Source organism: Cyprinodon tularosa, unplaced genomic scaffold (genome assembly GCF_016077235.1).
Source record: "Cyprinodon tularosa strain WSP-4 unplaced genomic scaffold, ASM1607723v1 ctg158, whole genome shotgun sequence".
Lineage (NCBI taxonomy): Eukaryota > Metazoa > Chordata > Actinopteri > Cyprinodontiformes > Cyprinodontidae > Cyprinodon > Cyprinodon tularosa.
Genome location: NW_024038416.1, coordinates 987,413 through 1,003,599, shown reverse-complemented (window position 1 = coordinate 1,003,599; position 16,187 = coordinate 987,413). Strand labels below are relative to the sequence as shown.

The window sequence follows — 16,187 nt, the reverse complement described above, 5'->3', positions numbered from 1 at the left end:
AAATGTATGTATTACTGAAGAAATCAGAAGGGGGGAAAAATTAAAAAGGCAAAACTTGTAGATTTTTACTTTTTATTTTCACTCCACAACAACATTGGATATTGTTTTATCTTACTTAAGAATTGATTTTAATATGACAAAAGTTGAAAACATCATTACAACAAAAAGAAGAAAAAATAATAATAACAAACAAAAAAACAATAACAACCAGAAAAACCAACATACAGTAAAACCAACAAAAAAGGCCAGATATGGTATGGTGCATTAATCCTTTTTATACATTAGACAAATAAATACTTAAACAATAGCTTCAATAATGCACATAACAATTTAAACAACAGATTCTTAAGGTGTTTTATCATAAGTAATGTGACATTTTTCCAATGGAATAACATACTATTCCAAATGTTAGAACATTTTTACAAAAAAAGCACCCTTAGAAAAAGTTAACTCGTCTCATTATTTGTTTTTCTCTTAGAAAGACAAATAATGCTATAATATCAGAAATTAGTTGGAACAAGTCATAAACACTGGTCAGAGCTATGTTGTTTTGATGCAAGTTATGTTTATTTCTGTAATTGTGTATCTTTTTATTGCTATATAGATATGAAATACATATTTTTCAAATAGATAAATAAACTCTGTATCAGATTCCTAGCTTATATTTTTTACCATGCAGTCCTCACAGCACCACTGCATTCACAGTGATGTCAAGATTTTTTAATCAAATGTTTCTAATACTGTTTGTTGCTGCATGTGATTAGCTGATCGGAGCTCCTGTTGTGACCAATTTATAATAAGCACCCTTTTTGGCCATGAGTTTATCATGTGTGCCTTGTTCAATAACTACTCCCGCTGACATTACTGCTATAATGTCTGCAGTCTGGATGGTGGAGAGCCGGTGAGCGATGACGATGCAGGTTCGCCCTTTCCTTGCCTCATCCAGAGCAGTCTGAACAGTCTGGGAAAAGACAAAGCTCTGTCAAAAGGATGTTCTTCTGAATGTTGCTGCAAGCATTTATTCCTATGCATCTTCTTTATTTATGTGATCAAAGCTGAAACTGTGTTTCACCTGTTCGCTTTCAGTGTCCAGAGCGGAAGTAGCCTCATCTAGCAGCAAGATCTTAGGATTTCGGACAATTGCTCTGGCGATGGCAATGCGTTGCTTCTGTCCCCTTGACAGCTGTGAGCCTTGGGCACCCACCTGAGTGTCATATTTCTACCAGTTCAAGTTATAAGGAGAATAAAATAGTAAAGGGTTAGCATTTATCCTTCCCTAAATGAAGCCGCAATTTTGCATTTTGTTGTATAACAGTTTCAAACTTTAATATATTTTATTTATCTTAAATGTGAAAGACCAATAAAAGGTAGTGTATTAACTTTAGTTCTATAAAGATGAACAAAAGAACGATTACTGTATCAATAATGTATGTATTATGACTTACTGTTCGTCTTCTGCAGTGAAACATTTTTATACATAAAGCTAACCACATAAACATTATCTTTGCTTGATCAAATTCACTTAAAAACTTGCAAGTCTAAAACCAGGAAGATTTTTGCATTCACAAAGGAAGCTCTTATTCGGATTTAAATCAGATAAAAGGTTGACTGCAGTATTAAAATAAAAACTTTCTGACTGTTAGACAAATACTCTTCTTGATTGGCTTCAAACTTAAATTTCAGATTACACTACTTATCATTTCAAATTAACATAACCAGAGCACTGTCTGATTTTTTGATTAATTCAGCCACTAAGTTAACATGATAATATGATAATAATATGATGTAATATAAAAGGTCACCATTAATATGAAGCTTTTTCACTCACATCTGGTAGAGACATAACAAAGTCATGAAGATGGGCCTTCTTGGCAGCCTCCACAACCTCCTCCATGCTAATGGTCCGAGTGTTATCTCCATACTGGATGTTCTCCGCTATGCTGCAGTCAAATAGAACTGGTTCCTGTGATACAATCCCAATCTGTGACCTCAGGAAAGGCACGTTGACGTTATGGGACGGGTGACCATCAATCAGCTGAAAGTAACATGGAACAATTTAACCAAATTTAATGTTTTATTTTGTTGTTTGTAATCTGTGCCGTTTACATCTAAAATGAACAACACGCACCACTTGTCCCTCATCTGGATCGTAGAACCTTTCCAGTAATTGAACGCTGGTGCTTTTCCCACAGCCGCTGCTCCCAACAAAAGCCAAAGTCTGACCAGGCTTCACAGAAACAACCAAGCCGCTCAGCACTTGAATGTCCGGTCTAGTCGGATACGTAAACTTGCAATTACAAAACTGGATCTCTCCTTTGAACATCTCCTATAGAGAGTAAACACAGTTCCATGAAATACACACTAAAATACGTTAATAAATACAAATTAACCATTCGATTGAAAGAGATTACAACTAAAAGCATTGGAAATGAACTGACCCATTTCTCTCCATCTGTATGACTGATGCTGATTTTTGGAATCCTGTCCAGCAGTTTAAAGAACTGGGCAGCAGCGATTTTGGCTTTGGCGTAATCTGGAGTGAAGGAGGAAGCTCTGCCCAGTGCCGTCCCACTGATCACCACAGCTGAAATCACCCTGGAGACAGAATCCAAAAGTTGAGCAATACTGTAAGGTGGAGTTTGAATCATTTTTAAAATGTTTTAACTGTACATTTAACCCACCTAAACACCAGCATGTATGGTAACCCTTCGGCTCTCACCAGGTAGCCTCCATATCTAAAAGAAGCAGCATATGCCATGAAGATGACACACTGGGCAAAACCGAAACAGAGCCCATAGACCTTGGCTCTCTTCTTGGCAGATTTATATGGAAGCTCCAGTTTTTGTTCATATATTTCCACAAATGAGCGCTCTTTGGCTAAACCCGCAACAGTCCTGATGTTGCCAAGAGCCTCACTGGACACCTGGAGGAGAGACATTATTCATAGCACTCAAAATCACTGCTAAAAGATAGTTGGATGATAAACGGAGCACTGATTAGGAAAACAAGCTCACCCGTCCTGCTGCTTCCATAGATTTTTTGTCTTCGTTTGCAAAGCCTGTCAGCATTTTGGCTTGGAATACACCAGATAGCCCAATAAGAGGCAGGAAGCACAAGATTACCAACGTTAACTTCCAGCTGAAGTAGAAGGCAATGATGAACGAAGCTCCAATGTTGGTCAGTGAGTTCACAATCATACCAATCTGAGAACCTGTTGCCTGCAGAAATCATTACAGCCACATTTATAATTACCATTCCGGAAGAACAGATCAATAAGCAAGATGAATAAGAAAAGCAACAATAAAGACTTACCCCTTGAACCATGGATGCATCTGTGGCCAGCCTGGTGGTCAGGGCTCCAGGACTGTTTGTTGGATCATCAAACCAGCCAACTTCTTGTTTTAGCATGGCCTGAAAGCCCACTTTCCTCAGACGGCGGGTTAGTAGTTCTCCAGACTTAGCAAAAGAATATCCCTAAAAGAAAAATATGAACAGCTTTGTTTGGAAACATATTTTTTTTGTTTCTCAGATGCTGTTTTAAAGCAGACTGTACGGATGGATGGATGGATGGATGGAATTAAAATAAGATATTCAAAATTAAATGAACTTATTATGTGGTTTCCAATATACATTCTTAAACTACTACTTTACAAAATCACCTTTTGATTTAGTTGATCAGTCATTTTGCGATAAAACCATAAGAAAAGCAGACCCTTATTTTCCTCACACTTGCTAAAGTTATATTCTGCTGTAGTTTTGAGAGATGTTATGATTGGTCCAAACAATGTCTAAGGTACTGAATCTGTCATCAGCTTCAGTCAGTCACCAGTTATTAGTGAAAATCCACTAATAACGTTTTGGAGTGTTTTGGGGGGTTTTTGGACTAATTTAGCAGATCCTGGCTGCATTTACAATCATTCTGAATACTTTTTTTTATTATTTAGAATAAGATTTTTAATGATACATTTATTGTGTGTTTTATTGCAAGGAAAGTTTTAATTAACCCAAAAATATTTTAAACGGTGAAAATAGACTGCAAATATTTTTGAGACTGTAGAAAAGCAAACTTTCAACCAAAAAGCTAAGAAACTATTTTCTTCTTTTACCTAAGCAAAATATTTTTTACATTCATAATACCGTACTTTAAATTTTTTAAAACTTTTTTTTCATAAAAGAGGTAAACATTAGACCTATTTTAACAGATAAAAAACAATTTCAATAGTATTCGTAATAGAAAAATGACTACATGGACGACAAAAATAATGGAAAGTAAAAACGGAAACTGGTCAATGGGTTTTCCATAGCCTCCCAGCAACACTAAAAACTCCAAGAATTCTCATCAAGTTCTTGTTGTTTTCCACATGTGACCAAACTATGTAAGCCTGGCTAAAATCTTCCAAAACCTTGTTTCAGGATGTTTACGAAATACGATTAAAGCAAACTTTTGGTCTCTCTTCCTGAGGGGGTGTTTAGCATGAAAATAACACTAAATAAAACACAGAAAGAGCGCCCTACCCACAACGAAACATGGCGAGTTACTGCTCTTTTATTAGATCTGAGGGAAGTGAAGGCAACATTTCAAATTTTTGTTAAAAAACCAGGCTTTTTTTTACTGGTAAATGTGGGGATGTGACCTAAACAGTAAAAATATCAATTATATTTATTCTTCCATTTTTCCCTATTCTTTTCCATTTTTTCCTTCCTATTTTTGTTTTAATATTCTTTTTTGTGAGCCTAGTAGAGCAGAAATCAAATTCCTGAATTTGATTTTAAACTTTGCAATTAAAGCTGATTTTGATTCCTCAACAAAACCTTGCAGAGGTGCATTGTCCCACTTAAATAAGCTGAAAAATGTATATATATATATATATATATATATATATATATATATATATATATATATATATATATATATATATATATATATATATATATATATATATATATATATATATATATATATATATATATACTGTATATATGTCTGTGTGTGTGTGACAGTGTGTTTGTGTTTTCTGTTCATTTATAAGCAATGATATAAGAACTGAAAGAGAAATAACCTGCAGAAATTGTGAGAAGAAACTTATCACAGCCACAATGCAAAACAGCACACAGATGCCATTAATGTCTTTGCGCTGCTTGTCCAAGTCCTGAATGGCAAAAGTCTGAAAAAAAACGCAAGTAGGAAATCTAATTAAAAAAACACAGATTTACTAAACAATCTACTGTATTCAGAGTAACTAACCCAACCAGCTCAACTTGCAACACAACACCACTTGTAACATACTGTACAGTCATCACGGGAGGAGTTCTTACCCCGAGAATCTGGCTGAACAGGACTGCATAGACAGGGTTAACAGCACCATTGATTGCTGCTCCCACTGATCCCAGAAGCATGTACGGCCACTCTGGTCGGTTGTACTTCAGGATGCGTGCAACTGGAGCTGACTCCTCGCTTTCTTCAGGGCCATCCTCAGGTGTCTGTTAAAAGATCAGTGTAAAAGCAAGGCTTTCCAGTGACTTAGCATGTTCTAAAACATAAATGATTGACTTCTCACATTTTCTGGTGTGACCTGAAGGTCCATAGGGATCCTGAGGCTTCCTGACACTGCATCCGGGACAAAGTCATTTGATAGTGTGCTCTGAGATCGCAGACGTACAGAGCTCCTTTAGGGTTGAGAATGTATTAAAATCAGTGCCGATTTGTTTTTCACATTATCTTATTTGAAGTTTACAATCAAATTAATTTACCTTTTGCTGGATCTGTAACTTCCACGTCTAAAAGTCTCCACTATGTTTTCGTATCCATCATCAGTCGACTCATTGATCACATCTAGACCTGGAATATCAAAGCAGCCTCAATAGAAGTCTGAAAGTTTCCAGTTACTTAAACCTAAAGGATGAATGATATGTGTACCGAGTGGAAAATTTTAGTCTGATACTCCTATTCTTGTCTTTGAAAAAAAAAAAAAGAGGCAACACTTGGATAAAGTTTGCGGAATACTCCCTATTCTCAGTTTCTGTCCAGATTCACATTTTTATATACTATCGAAGAGATGATTTATTATTTCCTGTTGTACACATTCAGACAGAAAACAAAGCAAATGAGCTTAAGGCAAAAGTAATGCAACAAATTCCCTCAGTCAACACAGTCAGCTGTGCCAGCTGTGTTTTTTCATTGTGGTTTGTTTACCCTCTGTACAGAGTGCATCTAGTTCTGTGAGATTCTTTGCCTTTCTCACACGTGCAGCTACTTCAGGGTCCGGCCATAGTTCTCTGATGATGTTTAGGTTGGGAGAGTTAGAACAGACAAAAAAAAAAGCCAACTCAGCATGAGGTGGGGCGGTAGGGTGTGTTTAGGCTTATCTGCTGGTTGTTTTATTATCAGTGTGTGTAATGCCGAGCCTGCATTTTACAAGCAGAATGTTTGTATTAACAGTGAGTCCAACACAACCATAAAGTTCATTTTGTGGATAACTTTTTAAACTCTTTTTCATAAGCAAAACTATCAGTTTAATTCCCAGATTTAAAAATTGATTACTTCTTATCAGTTTTCTCATCTGCAAACATCTAATATAAAATTTAGGCAAAAGAAGTGGAAAGAAAACATGTAGCATGACTTGTCATAATCCACAGACCATGACAGGTTATGCAACTGATTCTAAACAAACATCTCTTGTATTCTAGTTTGTTTGTTTCAGCTTTGATTCTTTTGTTTTGTCCGTTGCGCTGAAACGATTAGTTACCATCATTACAGTCCTGTGCCGCCTGCCGTTTACTCCCACAGTGCTTTTAAAGTCCTATTTATTTAACTGGAATTAATTTAGTCCACATTTATTGAGCTGGTACAGCCCTAATTACATCTAAAGGTACTTAAAAAGACAATTGGGTTCAATTCATATACACTCCCAAATCAGATTTCCTCAGTCAAATGTATCTGAAACAATCCAAACATGGAGATTGATATAGTAATAAACAGTCCAATATGCTTACTTTAGTGTGGGTAATCATATAACCCTGGTTGGTAAAAGGCTAAACTGACACCTTTTATCCTCTCAGATAATCACAGTTTTTCTTTTTATCTGATTAAGCTATGTATTTTGAACACCATTTGTTGTGCAGAAGTTATCTAATCAGTATGTGTTTTTTTTACATAAATACATTTTTTTGCACAGCTGTTCCATTTTCTCACTTAATCTCAGTGTGTTATTCTTTGTAATTACACAGTTTTTCTTTTTTGACATGCTATTTTTCCTCTTTTTTTTTACTGCCTATTTGTACTTTTATGTTCTCTGAGTCCTGAGTGTGCCTGCATGTTTTTATTTTGCCTATAAGCAATTGCAACCATATCTGATTTTCTCCCACTGCATAACAGTGGGGGATATTTGTATTTTTTTTCTAGAAACCTTAATCCCTCCCTACAGTTTAACACAATTTTGAGGCATTTTACTGCTCAAAAAGTAAAATCTTTGACTACTTTTAAACATTATGTGCAGCTTTCTTCCAAAAAACAAACTTACCACTAGCTGGGTTGGATGAACCTTGGTTCTGCAGGGTCACAAGAGTGAAGTAGACGCCTTGTTTTTCCAGTAAGTCGCTGTGTGTTCCTCTCTCCACAGCTTGTCCATGCTCAAATCCAACGATCACATCTGCATTTCTGATTGTGGAAAGACGATGGGCTATGGAGATCGTTGTCCTTCCTGTTCGTACCTACAAGGAAACTTAAATGTTATTCCACAGATCAAGTCAAAAAGTAGGCTTCCTTTAAAGTTTATTTGTGAGTCTAACATTATCTAGAGCTTCTTGGACTACAGCTTCGCTCTCGTTATCCAAGGCTGATGTGGCCATGTCCAGCAGCAGGATTTTAGGGTTTCTGATAAGAGCTCGAGCAATTGCAATCCTCTGCTTCTGTCCTCCACTCATCTGGCCTCCACCTTCACCCACCAGAGTGTCAAACGTCTGTGAGATTAGATGAAACAATATTATTATTTTCAATAGATAAAAGTCCAAAATCAACAAGATTGCAGCATTTTTTCCTAGTGTATAAATGTACCTGCGGGAGAGTCATAATAAAGTTATAAGCATTGGCTTCTTTTGCTGCCTGGATGATTTCCTCCATGGTTACTCCAGGCCGACCATAACGTATATTTTCCGCAATAGTTGTAGCAAACAGCACTGGTTCCTGCTCCACAATGCCGATGAGAGAGCGGAGCCACTGGATGTTTAATGAGCGGATGTCATGGCCATCCAGAGTCACCTGGGAAACAGGAGTTTGCGTAAAAGATCATTAAGAAGAAGTCATATGTTTAGCTTTATGTGTTTTATCTCTGAATGTACTTAGATAATTACCGTTCCTTCCTTTGGATCATAAAATCTTTGAATGAGTTGGATTGTGGTGCTTTTCCCAGATCCGCTCGGTCCAACAAAAGCAGTCGTTTCACCTGCTTTAACCTGAATGCTCAGGTTATGTAAAATCTGAGCAAATAATTTAATGAGTTTAGTAACGACCCCTTTAAGAGCATAATCAATGTCAGATGAGTTGAGTTACCTTAACGTCAGGTCGAGATGGATAGAAGAAGCTGACATTGTGAAACTCAATGTCACCTTTTACTTTGTCTAATTTATGTCCTTCTTCTGAGAAACAATTTATTTCCGGTTCCTGTAAAAGATACAAAGTAAACTTTGAATTTTATACCATTCCACTTCATCTTTGTTGAAACTTGTTTCACCCCTCCCAGGACTTATGACATTACCTGATCAATTGTTTCAAAAATCGTTTTCGCTGCTGCTCGACCAGAAGCGAAGGCCTCCAGACACGGTGAGGCCTGGCCGAGGTTCATTGCTGCCATCAGCACTCCAAAAAAAACCTAAGATAAAGAAGAGGAAGGCAAACGTTTAAGCAGACATACGCTAATGGACATGAAGCTTAAATATCTTTACTTTCAGACCAATCTCTCTTTTTTTTTTATATGGTGGACTATTTTGCACTCTGGGGTATTTTGGGAGACATCAGTTAATAAAGTCTTAAAAAATTTAACTGACAAAAATACATTTAATTACTATAATTGTTTAAATAGGCCCTTACTTCTTTTTCCAAATGTATTGACTAGTTTATTTCAAACAAATTGTTTGAGGCTAATTCTATGTTAATGCAAGCAATTCTTGAAAAATAGTTGTGTTCTTTATTATGTAATAAAACAGACCTTCAACAAGGCTGCTTCTATTGCTATGATACATTCTAAACACGTTAAACTTTTTAAAAATGTATGCTAAATTACTCATTCATTTTCAAAAATAAAATAAATGAATGACTGAACAAGATCGATAAATATACAAATTAATAACAAAACATAACAAATGAATGAATGGATGAAGGGCAAGCATTATTTATTTATAAACCATCATGCTCAAAAAAGCAACCTTAATTCAGATACCCAGAGTTTTATCTCTAATAAATTGTTCATATTGGATTTTTTTAGATTCTTATTAGACCTCCCACTAAACATTTAACTTGAAATATATGTTGTTCTTAATTTCATGTACTCGTTTACCTGAATAAGGCTCCCCGGTGTCAACTCTTTGGTGTCAATGACCAGTTTAGAGCCGTACCAAAAAGCCAAGGCATAACACAGAAAGATGATGCACCACAGGTATCCTTGAAACACTCCTATGATTGAGCCCTTCTTAACTCCCCAGTTCTGAGCTTCGACAAGGTTTCTGTCATACCTGTCACGAAGCAATTCACTAATCAATATTTTCCTTTTCAGCCTAACAGCAACAAAACAAACCTCGTAACTAAAGGAATGCATAAATTCATACCTTTGGTTAAACAGAGAGAATAATTGTTTTATTGAATTACAGTTTTGGAGAAAAATTACCTTTCTGCTTCCTTTTCCTCGCCTCCAAAAGCTGCAACCGTCCTGATGGACGACAGGACCTCATCTGCCACTGCTCCTGCTTTTGCATAGGCCTTAAGCTCGCGTCCTGTTAGTCGGGCCACAGCCTTAAAGCAAAATAAGATAAACTCTTAGAAACATTTAATAATTATTGTTTAATTCATGTATTTTTAAGTTGTCACTTCATTACCATGGCCATAAGTCCAGCAGCTATGCCAATCAGAGGGCTGACTGCTATGACAACCAAGGTAAGCTTCCAACCGCCGATGAATCCAACAAGGAAACCAAACACAAACGTCGAGACCCTCTCAATGAAAATAGATACCTGATCGGCAATAGCATTGTTGATCTTGTTTATATCACTGGGAAGGGACAGGGCATATTAGTAAATACAAAATGTACCTATTGTTCTACAAGAGTCAAATTCTTTGATTCGCCGACTTACTCAGAAATCCTTGTATTCAGTTCCCCTACTGAGTTGCAGTCAAACCATCCCATCTCCATCTGCATAACTTTCCTGAAATAAGTTTTTCTGATTTTCTGAGTTTGTCCTGCGGCTGCTGACACCCAGAGGAAAATCTGCACCATGAAAACAAGTTATTTATTTCACTATGTGTTTCAGCTATGATCCAAAACCGATCATAAAAATGTTCAAGTTAAAGCACAACACTGCAAAAAAAATCCAATCTTCATAAGTCATTTTCTCTTAAAATAAGTGGATTTTGTCTGGAATTGAGGAGGTTAAAGAGACATCTTTCCATTGGAACAAGACAATTTACATTTAAAATAAGAAAAAAAAATTGCATTGTCTTATTTCAAGTGCATATTATCTAATTGTCTTATTTTAAGAGTAAAAATACTAATTTAATTGGCAGATCATCTTGTTTACCTACTGAAATTAAGGGTAAATATACTTAATTAAGAAATGTTTACTTATTTCTAGCTCATTTTTGCAGTGAATGTCTGTACTAACCTGAAAATAACTAAGAACCAGGACGCCTAATCCGATGCCGATGTAGTAATATGCAAACATGGTCATCTCTGATTCAATATTGACCCTGCAAAGACAGAGAGGTGAACACAACAATCTGCATTGAATCACCTCAATAGTGCACTCTGGACTTACCCACAGGAAAGTGTGGTATTATCATCTGTTTCAAATATGGAGCCGTTGGACCAATGGATGGTGCTGTTAGAGCACATCTTCTCTGGGTCTTTGAGCTCTTGGATTTCTCGCTCATAAGCAACAAAGATATCGGTCATCATGCCGTAAACCAAAAGCATGAGAGGTGAAGCTGAGCCATGGACCAGGGCACACAAGCTGCCCACCACCATCATCAGTTTGTCTTTCCAGGTGGCAAATCGAAACTTTAAGTAGAGGAAAGAGTGGGGTTAATTTACTGGACAGGTTTATTAAAAAAGAAAAAAAAAACATACATAAACCTTTTTTAATTTGATCATGGATCAAAAAAATTATTAAAAACCTTAAACTTCGAAAGCGAGCCACTTTTACCACAAAATCATGTTTGCCTGTCTATTTTTTAACCGGAAAACATAGAGAACAGATTTGTAGAAGTTAAACTCTCACTACATTTCAACTCGCCAACAGTCCATGATTTTCCGAAAACTAAAGAAAGATATATAACTATCAATAAAACCATTTTACAGACAAGCTGTGCAGCAGACACACTCTGATGTTCTCCACAAGGAGGATAAACTACAAAGGTTTATTTCCAAAAAGGATGGTTATTGGACGAGTTCTGTATCCAATCCTTGAAAGGATGGTGAAGAAAATGTAATTTAAAACTTTTGAGGACATTTTTGGGATCTTGCTGAACCAGTGACAACATTAGCGCATTTTACCTGGGAAAGGGAGAAAAGGGACTAGATTGTTCCCTCTCTTGACTACTTTATAGAGATGCTTATTTCCCAGCAGCACTTAGCTCCTGTCCATACTGCCAAAGCTACCAGTGCCTGGGTTAAAGACCAGCTGCTTGATTGGGCAACAATGTTTAGGTGCTAAAACCCATGCATATTCTTTCTAGTGCTAAATTGAAAGACAGCAGCACCAAAAAAGAATGTGAGCAATTATACCTTGATAAAAGTGAGTTGACCTTCCTAAGGAATTTTGCAGAATCACAAACTGATTATTACCTAAAAGTTACCTCAATGGCACATTTATGTAAGAAAAACTCTGATCAAATACTGCAGATGAGTGCACATTCTTTACTATACATTTTCATACATTTTAATAGGCTGAAGTTTCTGCATAAAAGGCCCTTTTATCATTATTCTCCTGTAATAATGACATTTTAAATTAAATGTAATTCTAAGTTTTAGGTTGTACATCACCATGTTGGGATGTTATAATTAAATATTAAAGCAGCATCCATAAATTAATTTGTCATTCCAAGCAAGTAAATGTAGTTTAGCACTGAGTATTAACCAAGAAAGTTTTCAATCCATTCCTATGAATTAAATGTCATTATTAGGTCCTTTACGGTCAACGGTCTTTAGTCTTAAAGGGCCCAATAAAGGGGCTTTTAAAAAAATATTTTTCAGTTAAAACTTACAAAATGTCTCTTTAATATGCAGTAAATATGATTAGTATGGATGTATTTTCAAGCATGATTTGGATAGTTGTTCTCTTGGAACACCAAACTGCACAAAATTTTACCCATCTGATCGAAGCCGCCCATCCCTACATGAAGGAAATGAAATTATGATCTGCTTGGCCTTTATTAATGTTACATCACTTGCAAACGCAACGTACAAAAATAATTCCTGCATCTTGCAGCAACAGTCTCTCAGTTTACTGGTGCTTCCTTTAAGAGTATCAAGTCACAGCCTAAAATGCAGAAGCCTGGTTGATTTCTGAAATTGTATCTGAAAACAGCAACAAGTCTCAAGTTATTTTTAAACCAGTTTAGTCGCTCCCTAATTCTTGTGGTTTAACCCGCTGTGCTTCTTTCTGTTTCATTTTGTACTTTGTCATTAAATACATTTAATGACAAAGTATGTGTTGTCAAGTCAGCAGCCTACTATACCTCCCCAGTTGTTGCACTTCTACATACCCCTGAATCTGCTGCAGTTTTAAATCAGTTTGAACATTCGGTTAAACATCTACTAAACTGTTTAAGGGATGTCAAACTGTGGATGAAGCTGAATGTTCTGTGTCTTAACAGAAAACAAGATTAACCAATGCTAAAGGTTTCATTTGTTGTGTATCTTTAAGAAATCAAGGGGTAATGTTTGACTTATTAGTTTAGCTTAGATTTTATTATTTTATTATTTGAGGTTGACTAACAATATTACATAACTTCCTCAGATTGTCCTTCGTGATTTTATGACCATCTGTCTGGACAAATAAAATTATATAAACCTTCTTTAGGGGATCAGCTTAACCCCATTCTGATACCTCCATCTTGTCCAAAATGCTCCTCTACATTTGCAAAGTTAAGACGATCTCAGTATATCACCACTACTTTATATGATCTACATTGACCGTTTCTTTGGCTTTTCTTTATGAATTGTTTTTAAAATAGGATTATTTTTTCAAATCTTTAAACAGTCTAGTTTTACCACATAGAATATATTTAATTAAACATGGTTCTCTCAGCACTCAACTAAAGAAGATGGATTTTTCTCAGCTGCGGCTCCAACACCAAGGGAAAAAGGTTCATTAAAAGCTTGGATTTGTTTAAATCACTTTTAAATACTTTAATATTTTATTGTCTTTTAATTCACGGTAGCTTTAGGATTATTTTGTTACTGATTTTGGATTTCAAGAAAAAAAATAGTATTTTCTTCTGGTGTCTGGCATTTTTATTTTCTTTTTTTTATTTTATCATTTTACTTATCATTACTGCACTGGTATTTTAATGCCTTTTTTTCTATCCATGTTATTATCTTGTTTTACCTGAGAAGCCCTTTGGTCACTTTTTGATGAGTAATAGTGCTATACAAATAAAGATTGAATGATTGATTTATTATAATTCTCAGAAATTACCCAAGACTCAGCAAAGCTCATAAACTGAAGGATGCTGTAATAAGCTGGAGCATGCAGGAACCAGTCTTTCTATTGCGCAACAGTCTGACTCAAAGTCTTAAAGTATGGAGCTATAACCCATCCTTGCTAAAGCTGACAAAGCATTTATCTGATGTTGTTGGGATGAAGAGAGATGATCCATATGTCTGCACCCTTCATTGTCGTGGGTGAGCTAGTGCCTATTGCTAGAGATCAATGTTCTCTCACAGACACACAATGCACAGACAATAATGCATGCACACTCTCATATCTGAGGGCAGACATTGGGAAAAAAGCCAAAGTACCATGTGTGTCCTTCACCCTAACATAACTAGATAATTAAATAATAACATGACCTCATAAAAAAATGTGCTTATGCAACCTGACTTTTTTTAATAATTATTATTTGCATCTTTTCGTACATACTGAGAAATCATTACTGATTATTGGTCATTACTGTTGTTTGGTTAAGTTAAAGTGAAAATAATTTTACATAATTATTATTTTTTTTTTTCCAAAGTAGAAAAGTTATTACCATTTTAGAGCAGAAAAAAAATCTTTCTTGATAACATAAAATATAATTTTTTTGTTTGTTATAAAACTCATGAGTTTAAGGAGTAAAAGATCGATATGAAAAGTCTGAAAAGTTCTTTGATGAAAAAATAACAAAATAAATATTTACCAGCTCAAAGTATCCAACGCCAAGAGAGTTTTCTTTTTTCTTTTCATCATCTCTGAAAAAAAAAAATAATGTTTATATATATATATGTATATATAGTAATGAAAGCATTGCTTTTAAATTGTTTAAGTTTAAGGATGATATTATCTTTATTCAAAAACATACCCGCTGTTAGTGTCTCCTAAGGAAAAAAGATAATATTTCGAGTTATCTCTCAGGTCATAAAGCTAAATTCAATTCATCTTATTCTCATTTAAAGAGGCACACTTGCCTTTATCATTTTTACCAAACAAAGACTTTTTTTTAGATGTCTTCATGTTTGCGACACAGTCCCCCGCAGCTCTTAGTTAACTTAAAAAGATTAGTAGACAAATATTAGATTTCAATGAAACACAATGTTTGTTTAAAAGAAATTATCATGCTCAGTTTTTTAAATCTATTACATGAAAAATATATCCTAGCTCAGGTTATATGCATTAGAAACGGCCTACTCTAAATAGCTTCCAAACAGTATCATTTGTTTATTTATTTTAGAAGAAATTCACTTTAACAGGTGTTGCTTATCAAGCCAATCAACTACTGTAAGAAGAAAGGGAAAATAGAAATGTACCGTACCTGGTTGTCTCTCCTAATCCATGAGCAACAATGAGGCGCCTGTAAAGAATTTATATCCTATTACCAGGTTGACCTATGCCTCCAAGTTTCCCATTATCTTGACTTCAATTAGACTGATAAGGGTCATGTGAACAATTATTTCAACCAGTCTGCATGTTTAAAGGATTTTTTTTAAAACCAGGATTCATTTATAATTTAAGAAAACTAAATTAGACCAAATCATTACTCTGTTGATCACAGAAAAAAACACAAAACTAAATTTTTTTTATATTTTTTCTTTCATAAAATCATGTTTCTTCCTTATCAATGAAGACTGTAAAGTGGGAGTAATGACCGGGAGGCCATTCTAATACTATATTAGCAAACCTTACGGGGAATTTCTAGTGCCTTCCAGAGAAAAAAACTGCTTATTGAAACTTTTATTTAAAAATGATTTTTAATACGGAAAATCACTCAAACCTTAACAGTGATGACCAGCTCCGTATATATATATATTTTCTGTTTTAATTAGCTTGTGGATTGATGATGTTTGACAAACAAAATACGATTTCCTGCTAATTTAAATCAGTGAATCAAATATGGACATTGTAGTCCATCTAAATTTCAATTGCACATCAGATCGAGAGCATCTAGCTTACGTAACCATCCTGTTCCTCTTAAATCTCATCCTTGGTTGTGCTTTTCACATATACGCCTTAAACATAATTTGATGTATAAAACGATAAAAAAAAAAAGATTAATGTTCTGTAGCTTTCACGCTGTACTTTATTTTTATGTCGATTTGAAACGATTAATTATATAATGTATTAAACCAAGTACAGATGATAAAGACACCCAAAATCTCTCTGCGTATCAGCCGGTTTTATAAGGAATGAATTATTGCTTTTAACCAGACTAGATATGGTCATGCGTGAACTTTAACATCATTTTTTAACAGCCAAAAAATTTGCTATTACTAAACATGTATTAT

General features: G+C 35.2%; 1 protein-coding gene across 1 annotated transcript; it reads right to left on the bottom strand.

The window, feature by feature from the left end:
- Positions 1-107: 107 nt before the first annotated feature.
- abcb11a (ATP-binding cassette, sub-family B (MDR/TAP), member 11a) lies at positions 108-14,934 on the bottom strand. Its single transcript, XM_038280244.1, is given in 26 exon segments — positions 108-961; positions 1,073-1,219; positions 1,829-2,035; positions 2,129-2,326; positions 2,439-2,595; positions 2,682-2,923; positions 3,015-3,218; positions 3,313-3,474; positions 5,061-5,165; positions 5,317-5,481; positions 5,559-5,667; positions 5,752-5,839; positions 7,521-7,710; positions 7,789-7,959; positions 8,054-8,257; positions 8,350-8,475; positions 8,549-8,659; positions 8,754-8,867; positions 9,552-9,726; positions 9,879-10,003; positions 10,087-10,258; positions 10,342-10,475; positions 10,870-10,954; positions 11,023-11,264; positions 14,606-14,657; positions 14,831-14,934. Coding segments are annotated over 26 exon segments (3,975 nt in total). The 5' UTR covers positions 14,920-14,934; the 3' UTR covers positions 108-760.
- Positions 14,935-16,187: the final 1,253 nt, after the last annotated feature.